General features: G+C 44.0%; 1 protein-coding gene across 4 annotated transcripts in view; it reads right to left on the bottom strand.

Moving 5' to 3' along the window:
• Positions 1–25469, bottom strand: part of LOC108919681 (contactin-associated protein-like 2) — a 392807-nt gene that overhangs the window by 217714 nt on the left and 149624 nt on the right. For all 4 annotated transcript variants that reach the window (XM_018727885.2, XM_029258941.1, XM_029258940.1 and 1 more), the window contains exon 2: positions 14838–14948. In XM_018727885.2, the coding sequence (XP_018583401.2) occupies positions 14838–14948 (111 nt within the window). The remainder of the gene's footprint in view (positions 1–14837; positions 14949–25469) is intronic.

Here is a 25469-nt window from a genome sequence, read left to right as displayed (position 1 = left end):
AGTTCTGAGTGACAAAGAAAGGCCTGAACTGAACCAGAACCATCATATCAGAGCCTTCGTGTTTTTGATTTTGGACCTCTTCTGTGCGGAAACACCAAATGGGCAGAGGTGGAAGAATGTAGCAGTCTGGCTGGGATGTGGTGAGTGATAAGATTTTTTTTTTAAAAAAAATCTTACATTTTCTTTTAAACTAAGAAAAATCAGAGAACTGGACAGAAATACCCTACAGGGCTATTTAGTCAAGGCCTCCGAGAAGAGCAATAATGTTGGGGTGGGGGTAACTTTACATTACCTTTACATTTATTTATTAAATAAATACCTGTTCTGGTAAAGAAGAGGTAGCTGATGCACAACACATAGAAACATGATGTTAATGCATAGGAACACCAAAGGTTGCTGTGAACCCATACTGCTTACATTTACATTTACTCATTTAGCTGATGCTTTTCTACAAAGCGACTTATACTGTTAATCTATTTACAATTATTTACCCACTTACACGGCTGGGTAATTCTACTGGAACAACTAAGGGTAAGTTCCTTGCTCAAGGGTATTACAGAAAAAAGTGAGATTCAGAGCTGCAACCTTTAGGGGAAAGGCAGCAGCTGTAACCACTATGCTACCAGCTACCCTCGCTTATGTCTTCATTTACATGTATTCATTCAGCTGACGCTTTTCTCCAAAGCGACTTACCATGTCAGTCTACCTACAATTATTTATCCATTTACAGAGCTGGGTCATGTTACTGGAGCAATTTTAGGGTAAGTACCTTGCTGAGGGGTACTACAGCCGGAGATAGAGATCTGGGTCCAAAAGCAGCAGCTGTAACCACTATACCACCAGCTGTGGTACATTATGTTACATGTACGTTATCAAAGATCTGCCAAACACTTAATTTGTTGAACTGTTTTTTATCCAGAGATAATCTGAAAAACTCAATCTTCCCCCCTGCTCCCCATTTTTAAGGTGCAAGGAGTCTTCAAAGCAATGCTTTTTCAAAAGGGATCCTGCCATAAGTTCCAATCCAGTCCTTTGAAAAGCACATTGTGTAGTGATTATCACATCTTACTCTCTCCTATTCTCCTTTGTTTAAAGTCTTGGATTGAAAAATGTGAAGAGATTATGCACAGGATCATAAAGTTAAACAGAACTATTATGAACGTGTCTGTGATTGATATATTTGGGCACCAACAGAACTCCCAAATGGACTGTAACAGTATGTCTACAGCAGGTGTAATCTTTGGCTGCATACCAGTAAGATTTCAACATTATCCGAGGGGTAAAGCTCTGTTCATGTCAGAATTTGTCATTTTTAATGTAACAGTGAGCTGGTTCAGCAAAACACCACTTAACTTTGGATTAATTTTAATACACTGACCAAACAGAATGGGCAGCATGGTGGCACAGTGGTACAGTGAGTACCTCTAATGTCTCACAGCACCTGGGTGGTGTGAGAGAATGTGAGTTCAGTCCCTGCTCAGTCTGTGTTGAGTTTGCATGTTCTCCCTGTGCCTGTGTAGGTTTCCTCTGGCTGCTCTGGTTTCCTCCCACAATCCAAAGACAGGCTGTTCGGGTTCCCCATAGCGTGTGAGTGACAGAGAGTGTGTATTCCACTGATGTATGGATGACTGAGCCATTGTAAGTAGTGTATCTAGCAGTGTAAGTCACTGTGGTGAATAAGGTGTGGGGTAGTAACACTACATAGTATGCATTGTAAGTTACTCTGGAGAAATACCTCTGCTAAGTGAATAAATGTAGAATTTTGTAAATGATTTTGAGCGGTTATTGTGGTGGCAGTGACAGACATTTGGCAAAGAGTACACAAGGTAAGACACACTTCAGAATATACAATGCTGTAGGTAGCACTAGGTTAAATTTCACTTTAAATTTACTTTAATAATACATTATGGCCATCAATAATAATAAATTACACACACACACACACACTTTCTGAACCGCTTGTCCCATATGGGGTCGCAGGGAACCGGAGCCTACCCGGCAACACAGGGCATAAGGCCAGAGGGGGAGGGGACACACCCAGGACGGGACGCCAGTCCGTCACAAGACACCCCAAGTGGGACTCAAACCCCAGACCCACCGGAGAGCAGGACCCGGTCCAACCCATTGCACCCCCTCAGTAAGAAATTATTTGTTTAAATTTATAAAACAAAGACTTGTTTTAAAAACGCCCCACCCCCCCCCCAAAAAAAGAAAACTTTAAATCTGTTCCATGTTTCATTTTTCAAACCTTTCTTGACAATTTCATTTTTTTTTAAGTTCAAAATATTTTACGTTTCTATTTCACAAATTAAGTAGTGCTCTCTTCTACCAATTCAAAAAGTTTTTGGGCAGACCCAAACTTAGGCAAAGAGCTGTGTTGTTCATTAAATTTCCACTTAAGGGCAACATCCAGCACTCAGAAGTTTTTATGAATATGGCCTCTGGAGACGGGCTGTTCTTCTGAATGCAAAATGGTACATTATGTCTACTGTTACATCTCATGTTTCGACAGAGTACTGCTTCAGCACAGTAAGAATTTTATAGAATTATTTTGAATTGTTTCATAATTCACTCTGCTCAGGACACACTACTTTAAAACACAGTATGAAATACATAATCACTTTTTTCAGTGCAAACCAGCATTGCTTTCAAGTGCTTCAACAGGATTTTAAGGTCAGGGCCCAAGTGAACCAGCAAAAGGGCCAGGTGTATTTCATACATTAACATTTCTTTATGAGGGTTCTCCCACTATGATGATTGTGTAGCGTCCGGACGGGAGTCTGACACGGACGCGCGTTGCTATTATGTCCAAACACAGACGAAATGTAAAATGACCTCACGTGCAGCGTGATGTTAAAAGTGCACTGTGCGTATTGTAAGACACTCGGTGGAAGTGAAACAGGAAACACAAGACCAGGAAACACACACGGTGTTTGAACTACGGTGAACAGTGAAACACTACTCTGTGAGTATGACCACAACCCCGAGACGTGACGAAATACCGGACTGGAACACTGGACCAGGACTGAAGAACAAGAGGCAGGAACTAAGAGGACGGGCACTCGGGACTGGAACATGAACACCTAGGAAACAGACTGAGGGAACAAGAGACTACGAATCACCAAGAGAGCACAATAGAACCGCTGATTAAGAATCCGCAAGTAGTTCTGCTCCGCTGGCTCCTTTCATACCTCCGTGTCCTATGAGACTGTGAGGTGATACGTGAGCGTTACCTAGCGGCACTGAGTAGCGCCGCCTCTGACCAGGAGGGGCAGTGACCCCGCGGGACGTGACAGTACCCCCCCCACCAGGGGCAGCTCCAGCCGCAGGACGCTGGCGGGTAGGCGGTCGCCCCTGCCGTCACGGAGCAGGCCGATCTGGATGAGACCTATGGAAGTCCTCAATAAGAGCCAGGTCCAATATGTCCCGTGCTGGTACCCAAGACTGCTCCTCCGGCCAATAGCCCTCCCAGTCAACCAGATAGAACAGCGTACCCCGTCTCCGTTTGGAGTCCAGGAGGGCCCTAACGGAGTAAGCAGGAGAACCATCCACATCCAACGGTGGAGGTGGAGAGACTGCTGGGCTCTGCAGGGCGGAAACACAATGGGGCTTGAGGCGCGAAACATGAAACGTGGGACAGATACGATAATGGGAGGGCAACTGAAGGCGGTAAGAAACCGGGTTGATCCTCTTCAGGATCTTGAATGAGCCGATGAAACGGGGGGCAAGCTTCCTCGAGGGCAAATGTAGTTTGAGATCCTGGGTGGACAACCACACTCTCTGCCCCGGTTGGTACAATACAGTCCTACGCCTTTTGTCGGCCTTCTCCTTTTGGCTGGACACCACCTCCTGGAGACGGATATGTGCGGATTCCCACACCGATTCACTCTTCTTGTATCAGTCGTCTACCGCTGGCAACCCACTGGTCTCCATCGTCCACGGGAACAGCGGAGGCTGGTAACCAAGCACACACTGGAAAGGAGTTAAGTTTGTGGACGAGTGGGCCAGGGAGTTCTGGGCGTACTCTGCCCAGGGGAGGTATCTGCTCCAATCTGCTTGATTCTGAGCACAGTAACTCTGCAGGTAACGTCCAATCTCCTAGTTGAGGCATTCCACTTGCCCATTAGACTGTGGATGATAACCAGAGGAGAGGCTGACTGAGACTCCTAAGCGGGCAAAGAAGGCCTTCCAGACCCTTGAGGTGAACTGGGGTCCCCTGTCCGAGACGATATCCTCTGGCAGGCCATACAGCCGGAAGACATGTTGGAACAACAGTTCCGCGGTCTCCAGGGCTGTGGGCAGACTTTTCAGAGGGATCAGTCGACAGGCTTTGGAAAAGCGATCTATGATGACCAGTATGGTGGTGTTTCCATCAGAACACGGAAGATCAGTAAGGAAGTCCACTGCTATATGGGACCATGGACGATTTGGAATTGGGAGTGGTTCAAGAAGCCCTGCTGGCAGCTGCCGTGGGACTTTGGCCTGGGCACATGTGGTGCAGGCAAGGACGAAGTCTCTTACGTCCTGTTTCATGGATGGCCACCAGAAGCGTTCAGAGAGGAGCTTAAAGGTTCGGTTGACCTCTGGGTGTCCTGTACTTGGACCATCATGGGCCCAGTGTAGGAGCTCGGACCGAACGGTGGACGGGACGTATTCTTTGTCTTGGGACTGCTCGTTGGGACCGGGTTCTTGATGTTGGGCCGCTTGGATATCGTCAAATAAAGCCCAACGGATAGGAGCCACAAACTGCTTCGGGGACAAGATGGTGTCTGGTGGGGAGAGCTGAGGCGATACCTCGAACAAGCGGGACAGCGCATCGGCCTTGCCGTTCTTGGAGCCAGGACGATAGGTCACCGTGAAACGGAACCTGGTGAAGAACATGACCCACCGCGCCTGTCTGGAATTGAGCCTCTTTGCCTTCTGCACATACTCCAGGTTCCGATGATCAGTCAACACTAAAAATGGGTGAGTAGCCCCCTCTAACCAATGTCTCCACTCTTCCAAGGCCATCTTTATGGCTAAGAGCTCCCTGTTTCCTACATCATAATTCTTTTCAGTAGGTGACATTTTGTGTGAAAAATACGCACATGGATAGAGCTTCAGGGGATTTCCCTGGCGCTGTGAGAGCACCGCCCCTACCCCTGCCTCGGAAGCATCAACTTCCACAATAAAGGGCAGTTTGGGATCAGGGTGCTTCAGGATTGGGGCAGAAGTAAAACGCTTCTTTAGGTCTTCAAGGGCCTGACTAGCCTCAGGGGTCCAGGTCAGGCGCCTAGGGGCTCCTTTTAACAGAGCAGTCAACGGGGCTGCAACGGAACTGAAGTTCCTTATGAAGTGCCTGTAGAAATTCGCAAAGCCTAGGAACCGTTGCAGGTCCTTTACTGTCTTTGGCTGGGGCCATGACAGAACTGCTGAGACCTTCTGTGGATCCATCGTAACCCCATTGGGTGTTAGGATGTACCCCAGGAAATCCACAGATTGCACATGGAACTGGCACTTCTCCCCTTTCACGTACAGCTTATGTGCTGCTAGCTTTTGCAACACCTCCCTGACATGTACAATATGCTCCTCATGGGACCGAGAAAAGATCAGAATATCATCCAGATACACCAATACTGAGCGATTAATCAGCTCTCGGAGTACTTCATTAACAAAAGCCTGGAATACGGAAGGTGCATTCGCCAGGCCAAAAGGCATGACCAGATACTCATAATGGCCTAGGGCGGTGCTAAAGGCGGTCTTCCACTCATCCCCTTCCCTAATGTGAACCAGGTTATATGCGCTCCTAAGGTCCAGTTTCGTAAAGATGGCAGCACCGGAAACCTGTTCGAGGGCCGACGTGATAAGAGGCAAGGGGTGCGGGTACTTCACAGTAATGGCATTTAGCCCCCGATAATCAATACACGGGTGCAAACCCCCGTCTTTTTTCTCAACAAAGAAAAAGCCAGCGGAAGCTGGAGAAGTAGACGGCCGGATTAGTCCGGCTTCTAGTGCCTCCGTTACATAAGCCTCCATTGCCTGATGTTCAGGTCGGGAAAGAGGGTATAGCCGCCCCCTAGGGGGTGTAGTGCCAGGCAAAAGATCTATCGCACAATCCCAAGGTCTATGAGGGGGCAGTTCTGCAGCCTTGTGTTTGCTAAACACCGCCACTAGATCTGCGTACTCCCTTGGAATCTGCAGGGGCAGATCTGCATTAGGGCTCTCTATGGATGTGGAGTTACAAGACATCTCCAGATGTTTGGGACACTGCTTTCCCCAAGACAGCAGTTTTCCCGCACTCCAAGAAATAACAGGGTCATGGGCGACTAACCACGGATATCCCAGAGTAATGGGGTGATCAGGGGATTTAATCAGATAGAACCATATCTGTTCCTTATGGAGTGGCCCTATCTGCAAAGTAACGAGCTCTGTGTGCTGCTCTACACGCCCAGACCTGATTGGAGCGCCATCAATAGCTTTAATAGCCAGGGGTTTGGAGCATGGGGCACAGGGCAAGCCCCAGGACGCGGCAATATCACAATCCATGAAATTCCCTGCAGCGCCACTGTCTACCATAGCTTTTGTCTTCTGTTGCTGCAAACCCCAGGATACTGTAACTGGTAATATCAACAGGGAGGTATTGAGAGATACATCACTCAGTAAGTCGGTCCGTTGGGATCCACGGGGTGGCCGCACTGGACAGGAAACCTGAACGTGATCCGCAGCTCCACAGTAAAAGCACAAGCGTTGCAGAAAACGGCGCCTCCTTTCCTCCTCTGTCAAACGCCCATTACTGAGTCGTATTGCTCCCTGCCTGACGCACTGTTCTTCGAGCCTTACATAGCTGACAATGTTGCGTGCTTTAGCCGGCTCACTGTCACATAGGGCAACCGCAGGCTCAGCGCGGGGACACGAGGGGGCATCAAGATGATCAAGAAGAAATGTCTGCCAATAATGCGTTTGTGAACTGGTCGGATTGGCGCCATGCCCACAGCGACTGAGGAGTCATGTCAACCACTCCAATCGATCCGTGATGTGGCGAGCGACGTTTGTGCAAACCCGGAGTTGTTCTTGGTTCGCCTCTGTCAGTTCCGCCAGTTCACGCCATTCTGCTGAAGTCATATTAGCAGGTGGATTCTTCTGTAGCGTCCGGACGGGAGTCCGACACGGACGCGCGTTGCTATTACGTCCAAACACAGACGACATGTAAAATGACCTCACGTGCGGCGTGATGTTAAAAGTGCACTGTGCGTATTGTAAGACACTCGGTGGAAGTGAAACAGGAAACACGAGACCAGGAAACACACACGGTGTTTGAACTACGGTGAACAGTGAAACGCTACTCTGTGAGTTTGACCACAACCCCGAGACGTGACGAAATACCGGACTGGAACAATGAACCAGGACTGAAGAACAAGAGGCAGGAACTGACAGGACGGGCACTCGGGACTGGAACATGAACACCTAGGAAACAGACTGAGAGAACACGAGACTACAAATCGCCAAGAGAGCACAATAAAAACCGCTGATTAAGAATCCGCAAGTAGTTCTGCTCCGCTGGCTCCTTTTATACCTCCGTGTCCTATGAGACTGTGAGGTGATACGTGAGCGTTACCTAGCGGCACTGAGTGGCGCCGCCTCTGACCAGGAGGGGCAGTGACCCCGTGGGATGTGACAGATTGGCACCTTCAAACAGATTTTACGTTTATATTTAAAAACTACTGTCAGGCACCTGTTTAGTGAATGTCACATATGCGATGTAGTGACTGATCTGTGGAATTTCATTCATTCTGTTTAGGAGGGATTTCTTTTAAAAACAGCATGAAATCCTGTTGAAACCTGCTCAAAATAACAGCTGAAGTCACTAACAGATAAAACACAGGTGTGAAATAAAACTGAGAGCCCATTTATATGATGGGACTTGGCCATTTGCAGTCTGGGGAGAAATTCACATATTAAACCCTAAGAATACCTTTACATCCATCTCATATCAATAACACCTATTTGCCCACAGGTAAGGGGGTGCGGTGGCGCAGTGGGTTGGACCACAGTCCTGTTCTCCAGTGGGTCTGGGGTTCGAGTCCTGCTTGGGGTGCCTTGCGACGGACTGGCGTCCCGTCCTGGGTGTGTCCCCTCCCCCTCCGGCCTTACGCCCTGTGTTGCCGGGTAGGCTCCGGTTCCCCGTGACCCTGTCTGGGACAAGCGGTTCTGAAAATGTGTGTGTGTGTGTGTGCCCACAGGTATCCATTGTTCGTTATCCATTATTCATTATCCATAACCCATTATCCACATCCAAGCCTGATCTCAGAAGTTTCCATCTGCTGCCCCATCTCCCTTCTTCCACTGTTGCCCAGGCCCTTTTTGTGGCTGTGAGGGCAATTTCAACCACCCCCCATCTTGCACACCTTTTCCTTTCTCATAAGCAACTTTCAGCACACTCTATGTAGTTATTGCTGTTATTAACCTTTTTCTTAGCTTACAGCCTTTTCCAAGGTAAGTAATAATGTCAGATAAAAGACTCTAAATACATAATAGAACACTCTTACTGTGTTACTTAAAGGTTAGTACCACAATGAAGGGTACTACAGCAGTAATGGGATTTGAACCTGGACCATGAGACTGCAAAACAACCACCCTAACCACTACATTACTTGTTAACTAGTAACTTCTTTTTTAATATATATTTTTGAGGGAACCTATTTTAATGTTATTTTCTATAAATATAAATATAAATATAAATGACTTTGAAGTAGGCAAACCACCCCACTAGGATCTTATCTCTCCTGTAGGTGAGGATCAGAGCTCCACTTTCGAAGGCAGGAGGTGGACATATTGAGACACATGCAGGGCACACCTGCCACAGGTTTTGCATCACCTCATCGTTGCACCCCCGAGGGGACAGGCACTTCTTTATACAGTCCAGGAACGGCCCAGCAGGAACATGGTTCGAGCTGTCTGAACTCGCAGTGTGACCATATTTTTCAGCCACATCCAATGAACAGTAAACAAGCCACTCATTCCAGACAAGTCTTCAGACACAGCAATGGCTGTAATGGTTTGGTAAAATGTAGATACAACAAGTGCACGTGAAGGCAAAAAGACTAAATATCTCTCTCTTGAGACTAATTCATGTGGATTGTCTCCTTTTTCAGTTCAATAAAAAGTTTCTGATTAGTTTTTTCCCAAGTCTGAAGATTTTGTATTTTTTGCAGATTTTTTTTTTTTTATTTTAACAAAAAATAAGTTTAAAGAAGAAAATGAATCAAAATGAATCGAATGTAATTGGTTTTGCCTACATCAAGGGAAGCTGGTAATCGTTGCCTGAAAGAAACACATTGTGGCTAGTCCCAAATAAGTATATCTACATTTTTAGACCTCTGGATATTCCTGGGATCCAATTGTGTTTGTGTAAACAAAACACCAGATTGGTTTTCTGGACTGTATTGCGTTCACATATGAGAAAAACAAACAGAAGACATTTTCTCTCAAACAGCAAATAGGTTAAAAAATGTTTTGACACAGGAATCACATCTTGATTATCTGCTTGTGCGTAGAGAAATGGAATGGGTTTTGTTCCTTTGATGATGCAAAAACATCCATACAAAAGTAATTCATTTAATTATAATGCAGGTATATTGGAACAGAAATGCAAATGTAGAGTCACACATTTGCAATAATGTGGCATGTTAATGTTAACATTAACATGTTAATATATATAAAAACAGGTGTCATGTTGGTGTGGCAAGTAGCACTGTTGCCAGACACCATGTGGGTGGTGAAAGAAAACATTGGTTCAATCCCTGCTCAGCTGATATGAAGTTTGGATGTTTTCCCTGTGTCTGTGTGGGTTTCCTCCCAAAGGCATGCAGCTCAAGTGGACTGGTGTCTCTAATCTGCCCTTAATGGGTGGGGGACAGTGTGTGTGTGTTTTGGTACGCTGCAATGGACTGCCATGCCATCCAGGGTGTACCCCCCTCAGCCTTGCCCTTAATGATTCAAGGATTGGCTCTGGGTCACCACAACTCTGCTCAGGACAAGTGGTTTTTGAAATAGGGTGGATTACAAATATAGATATATATTTAAATCAGGTTATGCCTTAGGAGACACACCAATGCAATACAAAAAGTATTACCTGTAAATAGGAGTTCTAACCACTAATCAATTAGCTGTCTACTTTTTTCCCCAATTGTGGCTTAATGTGACTCTAGTGATCACTTGTAAAAATGCTATTGCTCCAGCGTGCAACTTTATAGAAGGCTTTGCCACAAAGTAATGAATATTTGGCCTGTATACTTACAAAGACCTGAGCCTCCTGAGAAAATAAATGCAACATTGTCCTCTGTTTTGTAGTTGTACATCCCCAGCACATCCACTCTATCAGTGGCCACTGAGCACTGTAGATCTTTGAACTTCTTGAAATCCAATGCCCTTTAGCCTTTCTGTTGTTGAGCTTTAGCAGTTCTCTGTGCTCAGCCTTTATACATCCAAACATCGCTTTATCATTACATTTATTAATTTAGCTGATACTTTTCTCGAAACTAACTTACAATATTAAGGTTACAATTATTTATCCATTTATACAGGTAGGTAATATTTCAGGAGCAATTTAGGGTAAGTACCTTGCTCAAGTGGACTACAGTCAGAAGTGGGGATTCAACCCAAGATCTTTGAATACAAAGACAGCAGCACTAACCATTACACTACCAGCTGTCCCTTCATCCCACCTCATAACTTATGCAGACAACAGAACTAAGTGAAAGATGTAATTGCATTAAAAACTGATCCTTTTAACCCTTGTTTTGGATTAATTGAAATATAAAACTTACTTTAATACAAGTGATGTTCAGTATAAAAGAGAGAAACAGGATATAATAAAATATTTTCTGTTATGGCTCACTAATGATTCACTGGACTATAGTCAGTATGCAGGACACTTTTTTCTTTCTCGGGGGAAGAAAACTTTTTTGGAGAAACTGTTAACAGTTTCTGTTTTAAAACCTGATTGTCTAGCAAAGCTGCAACAGGCAAGCAATTACAGGAATTATTTCTGCACTGCACCATGTTTTTTGCTGACAGCCCAAAGCAAAGGCTTTTAACCAGCACTGAGGTACAAACTGATTCAGTTAATGAAGCACGGATGAGGCACACCGAATGACACTGTTTCCTGGTAGAACAGTAAAATAAAATGCAAATTAATGAGTTTACTCAAGAGAAGGAATATTGTTCAATTAGAAAAAATGTGTGTCAAACATTTTGTAGTAGTAATCCCAGGAATCACACCCCTCTGAGGGTCCACACCTTCAGTACTGTTGATCAGATGCTTAAATTGTTACAAAAATTGGTGCAGCAGGGGTGGAATCTAATGCCTGACTAAAGTTTAGAGCATTTCAGACATTTCCTTGTAATTCACAAAAAAGAATAAGCCAAATGTTTCATGTGGCATATGGGAAAACAATGCTCTCACAGACAGATGTAGAGTGTACAGAACACAAAACACATATACAGAATGGAGCAGAAAACACTACCACTGCCATACTGTATATGGACCATATGACTCCCCTATTTAAGCCCATTTAAAAGTGAGGAAGGAGTTGTTCTGGAGCGAGAAACTGAGAACAACCACTTGTGCTTCTGATCTTCCTAACACCTCTCCCAGCCTAAAAGTTCCAGAATAAAGTCTACTGAAACGAGAAGGCCTAACTCAATGCCCTTTTTTTTCCCCATGAACAAGACATTTGTCACAATGGGAATTAAAGGAGAGTGAATTTGCTTGCACTTCACTTGGCAGCCTTGAGCAGATATATGCTTGAGATCCAATAGAAGATGCTATTTAAAATTTTTACCTGTGCTGCTGAGGGTGCCATTTAATGTCATAAGCCTACAAAGAGGCTCCTTACGATGTCAGTTCAATAATGGCTGTTAGCTTGACTTTTAATTTGAAAAATATTCATTTCCTGTGGGAAACCATGGCCAATTGTTCAAACCCCATCATTCATTTTAGAACACGTTATGCATTTTAGACAATGTTACTTTTCAGCAGATGTTTTACTAATGAGCCTTATCACTGCACAATTTCTTTCAGCCAATCAGAAGTCAGATTCAGCGATGTGTCACTGGGTACAAGGGACAGAGTCAGGGACTCACATGGGGTGTGGGCGGGATTCATTAACCGTGACAGTCCTTCATGACGGTGCCTATCATTAGAGGGGCTGGATAATGAGCTTTCATTTGGGGTCCCATCCTTCAAGTACCAGGATGAGTGCCCACCGCAAGCATGGGACAGGAGGTGTTAGCTCACTGCGGCAAGGATGACGTGGCGACACATGCTAATAGTATACTGCTTGCTGGTGGTCTTATCACACTTGTGTCACATCTGAAACTGAGTTAATTCTCCTCGTTTGACTGCTGTTTAACTAAGCATAAAGGTTCATCAAGATGCAAAACAAGAACATTGTATGTGGAGAATCAGAAAGAGGTGATGTACACTGCCACTTCATATTTTCAGTTACGTTCATGGTGTATTACATGTCATTAGTAAGAAGGTCAATGAGAATTCACTTCCACATCACTTCCAAGCACTGTTACAAAAGTAAGGTTGATGACTTATGATAAGAATTAAGGAGAGGCATAACAAACAGAAGTTATACACAAGGAAACACAGCCATAAACTAAGGATAACAATAAAAAAGTGCACAAAATAATGGACCTAAATTGTAAGGCAAAGACACATATTTCCTTTGTGTTATAACAGCAAGCAGTAATGGAGCAGCCAGCTCTGCTGAAGCATTGAATGGTGTGTGTAATAAGAAGTGTACAGTGACACTACCCAGAATACACTGAAGACAACCTGCTATGGCAGTGCTTGCCATAAAAAAAAAAAAAAAAGAACAGGAAAAAAAACTGGAGGCAGCAGTTTCTCGTCTAATGCTCCATTACAATGGTTGTTTCGGAAACATTCAGTGGGAAAGGTTTGGACTACTCTGTTTAAAATGTTGTGGAAATTCAATAATAGATTTTTAGTCAGATAAAAAGTAAAAAGCTTTTTTATGCTTAGAAATAGCTTTACGTTTTAGAATTGTTCATGGACCCAAGTGTTCTAGGAAAGACTTATATAAGTCTGTCATACATTTTTCTATTTTTACTGTTTTTCTATTCTGTATTTAAATTTTAAAGAATAATAATTTTAAAAAGACTGGTAACACTGGGATTTGTGAAATGGGTTGAGGGAAAGAGGCTGGTCTTTGGGCAACTGGAATGGAGCGGCATACCTTCAACTGTGACCACATAATTTTTCTGGCACTAGTGTGCAAAACAAGAATGCTGAGTGCCATACTGGTTAACAAAACAAGAAAAAACTTACAAGCATTTGCTTCTTATCTCAAGTCTTTTACTGTCTGTCGGATTAAATATCTTGAAAGGATTATCTCAGGAGGCGTTCTCTGCCATCAGATCAGGTGCCTGTTCTATGTCAGGGCCTTGTATGGACTGTATTATAAGAATTTGCTGGTGTATAAAATCTCTCATCTTAAATCCTATTCATTTTTTTGAGAAACTAAAAACACACTCATCACAGCCCAGCCCTTCAAAGAAAAAAAGAATGTGCTTTCTGCACTGTTTTATTTCTTTTTTAATTTCATATATTTTTTCACTTTATTTCAGTAGGTTAGTCCTACTGTTATTCAGAATTTATTTTTCAAGAGAAAGCAAACCAAGGATATTTCAGCCACATTAAAGACATGAAAAACACAAAATATAACATTCACAGATATTAGTAACAATGGAATAATAATCAGAAAATTAATTTCAAAGACTTAAGGCACTTATTTGACATGTCGTCCGTTCACAGTTTTTAGTAGTATATAGTGCCAAATCATTTAAAATCAATTAAGCAATGGATTTCCACAATTTAAAATCTTTCTGAGATTATTGTAGGTTGCAGAAAGAGGAAATCTTGAAAGTCTTTCACATTGTTGCTGACCATAGCAGGGACAATAAACAGTTTTCATGTGTGTCTGTTAATGTATTTATAATACAGTTGCTGCAGTTGCAGTGACAAATAAGGTTTTACTATACATTTTGCTGATGATTTTCTCCAAAGCAAATTACAATGTTAAGTCACTAATAAGTATTTTCCCATTTATACAGCTGGGTAGCTTTACTAGAGCAATTCAGCATAAGTACATTGCTCAAAGGTACTACAGGTAAAGGTAAATCTTGAACCTGTAACCTTTGGGTTTAAAGGAAACAGTGCTAACCAGTACACTGCTAGCTGCCCCCTAGCTATACACATACTCCTTCCAATAGGACTGTGAATTTCAAAAATCATGTATTCAGCATTGACAAATAGAGGTACAATTGCTTGTGTGTTATTAGATTAAGCAGATTGTTAATGATATTATCATAACTTGACCATACCACACTTTTCCATTAATGAATACAGAAATCAAGTAATTACAAAGGGTTCACAAAATCACAAACTTTTTCTTGCAGCTACATAAATAGTGTGTGTCTGTGTATACATACAGTATACATACATACACACACTACTAATGTAGTTGCAAGAAAAAGATTACAAAGCGTACAGAAAATAGAAAATGTTTGTTTCACTACTCCATTGCAATTGCTTTGCTGCATTAGTAACATGTGGAGGGAGAAAAAAAAAAAAAAAACTGAATCATGTAAGAGGAGGATGCAGCCATATAGTTTAACTAGAGAATAAAACTGGCCAAATCAAATCAAGGATTTGTTGTTATTGTATACTTTGTGCAGAGAACTTATAAGGAGGATGCTACTGGAAGAGGATAGCATGGGTTTTCATAAACCTAAATGGTGTGCCATCAGTGGGAAATTTAACATACCTCCTCTCCTGTTCAGCTTGGCGTATCCTGGAGCATACCCACTGGTAAACATGGAGGAGCTGGTGAAGGCTTGATGGGAGAGGGGCGTAGCCAAAGGTTCATCGCACTTTGCTGCAGGAAACAGCATCAAAACAACTGCATTGGACACAGCAGTATGCTTACATGAGGCAGATGAACATTTGCCCTATACCTGGGCTAAAAAAAAAACAAGCATACTACTGTATATACATATGCCATCTCTTACAGTAAAATTGTGCAACATCACACACTATACATTGTCCCATCCAGGCTGTACCCCTTTCTAATACTTGCACCAAATTCTTCTAGGATAGGCTCAGCTCACTGTGACTCTGCTTAGGATAAGTGATTATTGAAATTGGATGGATGGATATACATCACACACACACACACACACACACACACACACACACACACACCCACCCACTTTCTGAACCGCTTGTCCCATACGAGGTCACGGAGCCTACCCGGCAACACAGGGCGTAAGACCAGAGGGGTAAGGGACACACCCAGGACGGGACGCCAGTCCGTCGCAAGGCACCCCAAGCGGGACTCGAACCCCAGACCCACGGGAGAGCAGGACCTGGTCCAACCCACTGCGCCACCGCGCCCCCTGTGGCTATACATAATTTGGACATATATAAATATGTACATATACAGTATACATGCACTATATCAAAATATATCCAAAATGATGATGATGAGTGAATTAATCTGTATAATTTACCTTAATTTTATCAGTGCTTCTGGAACAGACTGTGGACTACTATGATTCTGCATGACGACTAAATAATTAATTCATGAATTCAGTTAATGAATAAATGAGTTTCATGGACAAGAGTGTACAGTGCATTCAGAAAGTATTCAGACCCCTTCACTTTTTCCACATTTTTTATGTTGCAGCCTTATACTAAAATCGTTTAAATTATTTTTTCCCTGAACAATCTACACTCAAAACCCTAAAATGACAAAGCTAAAAACAGGATTTCAGAAATTTTTGCAAACTTATTAAAAATTAAGAAACTGAAATAACACATTGACATAAGTATTCAGATCCTCTACTTAGTATTTAGTTGAAGCACCTTTCTCAGTGATTATAGCCTTGAGTCTTCTTGGGTGATGCAACAAGCTTTGCACACCTGTATTTGGGGATTTTCTGCCATTCTTCTTTGCAGATGCACTCAAGCTCTGTCAGGTTGGATGGGGATCGTCAGTGGAGAGCTGGGCATCAAGAAGAGCAACCTTCTCCCGGTGACCCTCAGGCAACGTCCCTGACAGCTAAGCGCTCTTCAGATTGATCAAACTGGTCTCACTACTACCATGCAAGCAACTTCACAAAAAAAACTTTGCAGAGAAAAGCCTTCCAAGACTTGATTGGCCCAACAGCTCTACAACTTAATGTTGAAGGACTGACACCTGCCAAATGTGATATCATTAAGCAGCTTGCTACTGAACATAATGCAGTTACAATCTTACTTCAAGAAACGCACACCAACTCCGATGATCAGGTAAAGATACCTGGCTTCAACCTAGTTAAAGCTATACATGAGGAACATCATGGTATGGCCACACTAGCAAGGTCAGATGTATAAATTTTTGAGGTGACAACTTCGTCAAGAAACAACAATATTCAATGGATAACTGCGCATATCGATGGAGTCAAATTAGTGAACATGTACAAACCACCAAAAGCGGTTTTTACATCTCTCACAGTTTTTAGCCACCCAGCAATATATGCTGGTGACTTTAATTATCAACACGTCTGCAATAATTCAGCCTGTGGAGAAGAAGTATTTAACTGGGCATCAAATGCTGACCTTCAACTTCTTTATGAGAACAAGCAACCAGCCAGTTTTCACTCAGGAAGATGGCATAAATCCAGACCTCGCTTTCACAACAAAATGTGACAACCCAAAAACCATCAGCCCAACAAGAACAATATTGGGTATTTTCCCAAGATCACAACATAGACCATCTATAATACAACAACCTGCATTGATCATGCCCACACCAAGCTATCCAGTTAAATGTTGGAATTTGTGGAAAGCCGACTGGAACAACTTTGCTAAGGACGTTGAAGAAGCTATAAGCAGTCTTGAAGAACCAACTAAAGATAACTTAAATGAATTATGCAATAAATTCATAAAAAATTATTATGGAAAAAGCCAAAAAGCACATTCCTAGAAGTGTAAGAAAACTTTGTTCCCAGGTGGGATGAAGAATGTCAATGTCTACTTACACACACACACATTTTCTGAACCGCTTGTCCCACACGGGGTCGCGGGGAACCGGAGCCCACCCGGCAACACAGGGTGTAAGGCCAGAGGGGGAGTGGACACACCCAAGACGGGACGCCAGTCCGCCGCAAGGCACCCCAAGCAGGACTCAAACCCCAGACCCACTGGAGAGCAGGACCCAGTCCAACCCACTGCACCACTGCGTCACCGCGCCCCCGGCTACATATTTTATTAAAAATGGCAAATTTGCAGAACGTGATAAAATGTTTACCCATAAAGTGCTCAATGAACTAAAAGAAGAATTACACAAACTTTCAGCAGATATGGGCTTATATCAAGAGTTTTCACCTCAAGAAACGGAAATTGCAATCAGACGCCTCAATCCCGGTAAAGCTCCAGGCCCGGACAACATAGACCAGAAATCATCATAAATGCTATCAAAGAGACCATCAATTGGCTTAGGATCTTCCATAACATATTTCTTAAAGAAAACAAAATTCCAAAAATATGGCGACACGCAGAAGTGCTTGGCATACTTAAACCAAATAAACCACCAGAAGAAGCTAGTAGCTACCGACTTATAAGCCTGCTCTGCATTACATACAAACTACTCAAGAAATTAGTCTATAACTGCATCCAGCTAATAGTTGACTCACAGCTGCAGGATGAACAAGCTGGTTGATGCACCACTGACCAAGTCATGATACTAACTGAAAACACTGAGCAGAACATTCAGAATTGCCTAAAAAGTGGCGCTGTGTTTGTTTACTTGTCAGCAGCATACAACACAGTCTGGCACAGAGTTCTAGCACTGAAACTCCACCAAGGAATTCCAGACAAGATGTTAGTTAAGTTTATACTAACTCTGACAACCAACCGAAGCTTCACAATGACAGTAGGGAAGGACAGCAGTAAGAAAAGATTCCTGAAAAAGGATGTTCCCCAAGGATCAGTTCTTGCTCCCGTGCTGTTCAATGTATATACTGCTGATATACCAACAACTGCATCCAAGAAGTTCATCTACGCAGATGACATTGCTTTATGAACTGCAGTAAAAAAACTTCAAAGAAATAGAAATGACATTAAGTTCTGATTTAAACAAAGTGACTACTTTCAAAACTGGAGACCTAAGCTCAGTGCCAGTAAGACTGTATGCAGCTGCTTCCACCTCACTAATGCCTTAGCAGAGTACAGACTGAAAGTTACATGCAAAGGGAATACCATTTCTTGAAACAATTTCCCAAAATACCTGGAGTAATACTTATGAACTGTACCCTCTTCACACCAACAAATTACAAATCTGTTGTAAGCAGCATACCTTCTCCTGATATCAGGAGAAATGCACAGTGCATAGCATTAGCAAAATACTCATTAAACGATGAAAGCTCATTGCTTTACAGTCACCTAACCACCATTACCTCTGGCCAACAAAGCAACTCCGTCTGAAATCTCAAAGACCATTCCATCGGTGCATGGCGCAGCTGCTTGACAGCAGCAGTGGCATGTCACTGAAAGCCTGGGCGGAAGCTGAGTGGCAAAAGCAATGGACTAAGGACTGTGACTCATGGTTACACAGATTTATCCCAGTGCCATCCTCTGAACTGCCTGGAAGCCAGCTACACTGACACTGCTGAGAGCGCCTAAACCGACTATGCACCAGGCACGGCCGATTCAGGGCACACATGTATAAAATGGGACTAGCAGACAGCCCTGGATTCCCATGGGGAGAGCAGCAACAAACTACAGAACATCTGCTGGATTACTGCCCCACATACACACCAACACCAGTGGATTTGACGAACATCAATGACACAGATGCTAAACTTTGGCTACATGAAGCCAATTTTACAGCTTAAAGCTTGCCCTATGTTGTTGAAGATCTGTCTTTGGTCATACGATAACTAAATAAAAAAGTGGAGAAATATCTTCTGGTCTCCCCAGAAATGTTTCTTAGGGTTCAAATCCAGGCACTGCTTGGGAACTCTGAGGTCCAGAAAGCTCTGGAGCAGGGTTTCATCAGGAATATCTCTGTACTTTCCTCCACTGAGTTCTCCCTTGACCCTCACTATTCTCCCAGTCCCTGCTGCTGAAGTACAACCCCACAGCATCATGTTGCCACCACCATGCTTCATCTTTAGGATGGTATTGCACAGGTGATTAGTTTCCTCCACACATGACGCTTACAGCTGGTTTCATCAGACAAGAGAATCTTGTTTTTCACAGTCTGAGAGTCCTGTGCATTCATTTTTTTCAAGCTCCAAGCAGTCTTCCATGTGTCTTATCCAGGAGAGGCTTCTACCTGGCCACTCTGCCATAAAGTCTAGATTGGTGGAGTGTTACAGTGATGGTTGCCCTTCTGACAGTTTCTCCTATCTCCTCAGATGATCTCTGGGGCTCAGCCACATCAGCCATCGAGTTCTTGGTCATCTCTCTAACTATGGTCATCCTCTCTGCCGATTACTCAGTTTGGCTGGGCAACCAGCTCTAGGAAGAGTTGTGTTTGTTCCAAACTTCTTCCATTTAAGAATTATGAAGGTCACTGTGCTCTTGGGAACCTCCAATGCTACAGAAATTTTTTGTAGGCTTCCCCAGATCTGTGCTTCTGTGCATCTTATAAACCCCACCATTTCCCACGAGACTTAGACTATTGTCTCATGTGGCTTGTGTTTGGCTTGTTGGTGCTGTTGCTTCGTGTGTTTGTTTTGCTGTTCTACCTTTGGTTTAGTCAAAGTTAAAGTTAAAAGTCAAAGTAGCTTTATTGTTAGTTCAATCATATACAGCTGGTACAGTACAGTATCGCCTACAGTGAAAAGAAACAACATTCCTCCAGGACCATGATGCTACATAGAAATAACTCATAGCTACCCACACAATAAATAAAAAAATAAATAAATAAACTGCGGAGCGCAGTGGGACGGTGCCTTGTAACAGACTGATGTCTTGTTCTGGGTATGTCCCCTCTCCCTCCAGCCTTGCCCCCTGTGTTGCCAGGTTAGGCTCTGGTTTGCTGCGGCCCCGCTTGAGACAACTGGTTTTAGGTGATGTGTGTGTAAATAAATTATAAATACAATACATGCAAACAATAAAGAATTATAAATGCTGTAAATGTAAACATACTAGGTAGGTTTCAGCAGCAATTTAAGATAGAAGTTCGTTGTTATGATTTGTTGTCTACTGACTTTGTGTTATTGTCTTGCGGAAAAAGCTGACAGGTAAGCATATCACATGACCTACATATCCAGCATGTAGGTTTGAGCCACCTGTCTAGACAGATTATGCATACATTTATTTATTTAGCAGACACTTTTCTCCAAAGCAACTTCCAATGAACTCTATGTAGTGTTATCAGCCCACACACCTTATTCACCAAGGTGACTTATGCTGTTAGACACACTACTTACAATGGGTGACTCATGCATACATCAGTGAAGCACACTCTCTTTGTCACTCAAACACTGTTATATTAGGGAAGAGGTAGGTGCTACCCCCTTTTGATTTTTGGTAGAAATAGGAGGTTGGGGGGATGGTAGCACAGCAAGTTTAGCCAGTGCCTGCTCTCTGGTGGGTCTGGGGTTCAAGTCCTGCTTGGGGTGCCTTGCAATAGACTGGCACTCTGTCCTGAGTGTCCCCAGTTTGCCACAACTCTCTTCAAGACATGTGGCTTCAGACAATCTGTGTGTATAGTAGGTTAGTTAGGGTTACCTAGATGCTGAAGACCCTTTTGGGCAGTTTCATAGGTAGGAGAGCTTACATTGCATTTTTTCTTTAGCTGATACTTTTCACCAAAACCACTTACAAGGTTAAGGTTACAATTATTAGAAGCTTACAGCTGTTTACCAATTTATACAGCAGGTAAATTTTTACCGCAGCTCCGGCGCCTGTCGCGGCGGCAATCCCCGAACACGGTGGTGGACATCGGAAGTAAGGGATGCCGTCAAGCTGAAGAAGGAGTTCTATCGGGCCTGGCTGGCTCATGGGACTCCTGAAGCAGCTGACAGGTACCGACGGGCCAAACGGAGCGCGGCTCTGGCAGTCGCCGCGGCAAAAACTCGGGCTTGGGAGGAGTTCGGTGAGGCCATGGAGGAAGACTTTCGGTCGGCCTCAAAGAGATTCTGGCAAACCGTCCGGCGACTCAGAGGGGGGAAGCGGTGTTCCACGAACACTGTTTACAGTGGAAGTGGTGCGCTGCTGACCTCAGCTGAGGATGTTCTCGGGCGGTGGAAGGAGTACTTTGAGGATCTCAATCCCTCCGACACGCCTTCCGTAGAGGAAGCTGAGGCTGGGGACTTGGAGGGGGACTCGTCCATTACCCTGGCTGAAGTTGCTGAGGTAGTCAAAAAACTCCTCGGTGGCAAGGCTCCGGGGGTGGATGAGATCCGCCCTGAGTTTCTCAAGTCTCTGGATGTTGTGGGGCTGTCTTGGCTGACACGCCTCCGCACCATCGCGTGGAGTTCGGGAACGGTGCCTCTGGACTGGCAGACCGGGGTGGTGGTCCCTCTTTTTAAGAAGGGGGACCGGAGATTGTGTTCCAACCACAGGGGGATCACACTCCTTAGCCTCCCTGGGAAAGTCTATGCCAGGGTACTGGAAAGGAGAATCCGACCGATAGTCGAACCTCGGATTCAGGAGGAGCAATGCGGTTTTCGCCCTGGCCGTGGAACACTGGACCAGCTCTATACCCTCACTAGGGTGTTGGAGGGTTCGTGGGAGTTTGCCCAACCAGTCCACATGTGTTTTGTGGACCTGGAGAAGGCATTCGACCGTGTCCCTCGTGGCATCCTGTGGGGGGTACTTCGGGATTATGGGGTTCGGGGCTCGTTGCTACGGGCTGTTCGTTCCCTGTATGACCGGAGCAGGAGCTTGGTTCGCATTGCCGGCAGTAAGTCAGACCTGTTCCCGGTGCATGTTGGACTCCGCCAGGGCTGCCCTTTGTCATCGATTCTGTTCATTATCTTCATGGACAGAATTTCTAGGCGCAGTCAGGGAACGGAGGGTGTCTGTTTTGGTGGCCGCGAGATCTCGTCTCTGCTTTTTGCGGACGATGTGGTCCTGTTGGCTTCATCAAGTCAAGACTTGCAGCGTGCACTGGGGAGGTTTGCAGCCGAGTGCGAAGCGGCGGGAATGAGAATCAGCACCTCCAAATCCGAGGCCACGGTTCTCAGTCGGAAAAAGATGGATTGCCCCCTCCGGGTTAGGGGGGAGTTGCTCCCTCAAGTGGAGGAGTTTAAGTATCTCGGGGTCTTGTTCACGAGTGAGGGAAAAATGGAGCGGCAGGTCGACAGACGGATCGGTGCGGCGTCCGCAGTAATGCGGTCATTGTACCGGTCTGTTGTGGTGAAGAGGGAGCTGAGTCGTAAGGCGAAGCTCTCAATTTACCGGTCGATCTACGTTCCTACCCTCACCTATGGTCATGAACTCTGGATCATGACCGAAAGAATGAGATCGCGGATACAAGCGGCAGAAATGAGTTTCCTCCGCAGAGTGGCTGGGCGCACCCTTAGGGATAGGGTGAGGAGCTCAGTCACCCGGGAGGAGCTCGGAGTAGAGCCGCTGCTCCTCCGCATCGAGAGGAGCCAGTTGAGGTGGCTCGGGCATCTGTTCCGGATGCCTCCTGGACGCCTCCCTGGGGAGGTGTTCCGGGCTTGTCCCACTGGGAGGAGGCCTCGGGGCAGACCCAGGACACGTTGGAGAGACTATGTCTCCCGGCTGGCCTGGGAACGCCTTGGGGTTCCCCCAGAGGAACTGGAGGAGGTGTGCGGGGAGAGGGAAGTCTGGAGGACTCTGCTCAGACTGCTGCCCCCGCATAAAAGCGGAGGAAGATGGATGTAAATTTTTACTGGAATAGTTTTAGGGTAAGTACCTTGCTCAAGTGCACTATAGCCAGAGGTGGGGATCAAACCTACAACCTTTGGATTCAAAGGCAAACACTTTAACCACTACACTACTAGCTGCCCTTCTTTACTTGGGTTTTCCTACATTTACATCTCCTTTGGTAGGGTCTTAGTTCCCTTTTCCCCCCAGTCTCTTTGTATTCTGTAAATATTGTACGTAGTCACCTGAATTTCGCACCTATTTGCACAGTAAAAAGAACTTGCACTGAAGCACTTCCTTGTTGTTTGTGTTTGTTGGCTCCTTGTTACCACTAGTCTCTAGTCATCTGATGTTACACCCCAGTCACCCCTAGATTCCTGGGGTTGTAACAACAGTGTCTGGAATACACACACACACACACATTTTCAGAACCGCTTGTCCCATACGGGGTCACGGGGAACCGGAGCCTACCCGGCAACACAGGGCGTAAGGCCGGAGGGGGAGGGGACACACCCAGGACGGGACGCCAGTCCGTCGCAAGGCACCCCAAGCGGGACTCGAACCCCAGACCCACCGGAGAGCAGGACTGCGGTCCAACCCACTGCGCCACCGCACCCCCTGTGTCTGGAATATAGATTTTGTTTTTCCAGATTTTTATTTATTTATCGGGATTGTAATATGTGTATATTGACTGTACTCACTAAAAGAAAGCCACATGAAAGCACTGGCAACATCTAGAAATAACGTTTGGCTGTAATGTGTGTTACTTACTAAAAGAGACAGAACAGGATGTCTGGGAAGAGTAAGCAAGTGTCAGTAATGGCTTATCATGTAGAGATGACAGAGTTTGGCGAAATCCCCAGAAAAATCAAACAGTGGACTGAAAGTGCTGACATGAACAACAAACCATTAAAGACTGGTGTTCTGTCTCAGTATTGGGCTATGTAACCCATTATAACAGCTCTAATTTGTTAAACAGTACATCATAAAATATGTTAAAATTGCTTCTTACACACTTCAAAAGATAGTACGAGTAGTCCAGTAGTAGCTTGAGAACATAGCTTATTAATTGATATTAATACCAACAAAATACATAGAGATTTTGAAGATACTTGAATCAGAAATATATACATCTTCAATTAAAAAAAAAATACAATGAAGAATTTATATGTGTATTACATATTTTACAAATTGCTTACAGGGTATTTCCAAAAATCTACCACATATTCCAAACAACAGAATAGCTGACTTATGTATACAGCTGGATATTTTAGTGAAGAAATTTAGGTTAAGTACATTTCACAAGGATACTAGAGCTGGAGCTGGGAGAATGGCTCAAACCAGAAAACCTCCAACGGCACTTGCTGATCTACTAACCACTTCTCAAAAAAGTCAATAATTGTCCATCAAAATCTTTTAAAATTTATTTTGTTGGAATAACTGGCAGATATTTATACAAGGTGGAACCACAGCTGAATGCTAATAAGCTGTCAAGCACTGACTGTTCTGCACTGAGCAGCTCTCATACACAGCACTCATGCTCCCCCTGAAACCATCCAAGAAATTAACATCCCACTCAATGTAGACTGATCAGCAAAATTTTTGCACACAAACAAAATTAAGCAGTAATTCTAAGTGTGGAAATGCAGGCTCCAACAAATTGTTAACACAATGGAAATATTATGTCATTTAAGCATGAAACTGGAAAAGCAGCTCTGTGTGTTTTGCAACCCATTTCAGTGGAGGGAGGACAACCATCCAAAGTCAGGGTGAGCTCCTTCAGAACTGTATTTCCTCCAGAAAGGTTTTGAAAAGGGTCTCAAACCACATCTCTTTCAGGCCCACCAGTCTCTTTATTTCCTGACTGCTCCCTAAATTTGCATTAGAACATTAGTCATGATTGCCTTCATATATCCAATGAGACTCTGTTCGAGACAGGCAGCATTTTGTGTCACGTGCATACAGGAAAATCTAACTGTGCTTCAGCAATTATGTGTCTGCCCTTTGCTTGGTATTAAATATACGTTTACTCTGAGGTTTATGTTGCTTTGGACAAACAAGTCTGTTGAATAAATGTAAATGCAAACCTTTTGTAGCTTACTGTAACATTTTTAATCATATTTGCCTTCATTGAAAATGTCACTTGAGTTAAACATTCCATAAATTTAATGTTGGAGAATACATTTAGAGCCACAGTACTTTCAGAAAAAGAAAGTAAAAACTCAGTGAGCCAACTTTGAAGACATTGCCATCTTTTTCTTTTCACAGCCCTCAAGGAAATAAACTTCTGAAGTAAAATGACTTTTTTTTCCCTGAGAACTAATTACCAAGATTAAAAAGTGAGGAGGGAATTTAGACACCAGTAAAACCAGCAATTGGGATAAAATATGAATTATCCTGTGGAGTACAAAAACTTTTCTTTGCTTACTCTGAATTGGACAAAATGGTGCCTATCAGTTTAGAATAGAGATGTACCTTTATTTATCAAACAAACAGAATCTACTGGAAATCTTTTTGCAGTATGTCTGTCATATATATAGACCTCAGCAGTCTCAACAGGAGACCA

The sequence above is a fragment of the Scleropages formosus genome, chromosome 16, assembly GCF_900964775.1.
Source record: "Scleropages formosus chromosome 16, fSclFor1.1, whole genome shotgun sequence".
NCBI classification, from domain to species: domain Eukaryota; kingdom Metazoa; phylum Chordata; class Actinopteri; order Osteoglossiformes; family Osteoglossidae; genus Scleropages; species Scleropages formosus.
Note: the sequence above shows the minus strand (reverse complement) of the source record. Positions and strands in the feature narration are given on the sequence as shown.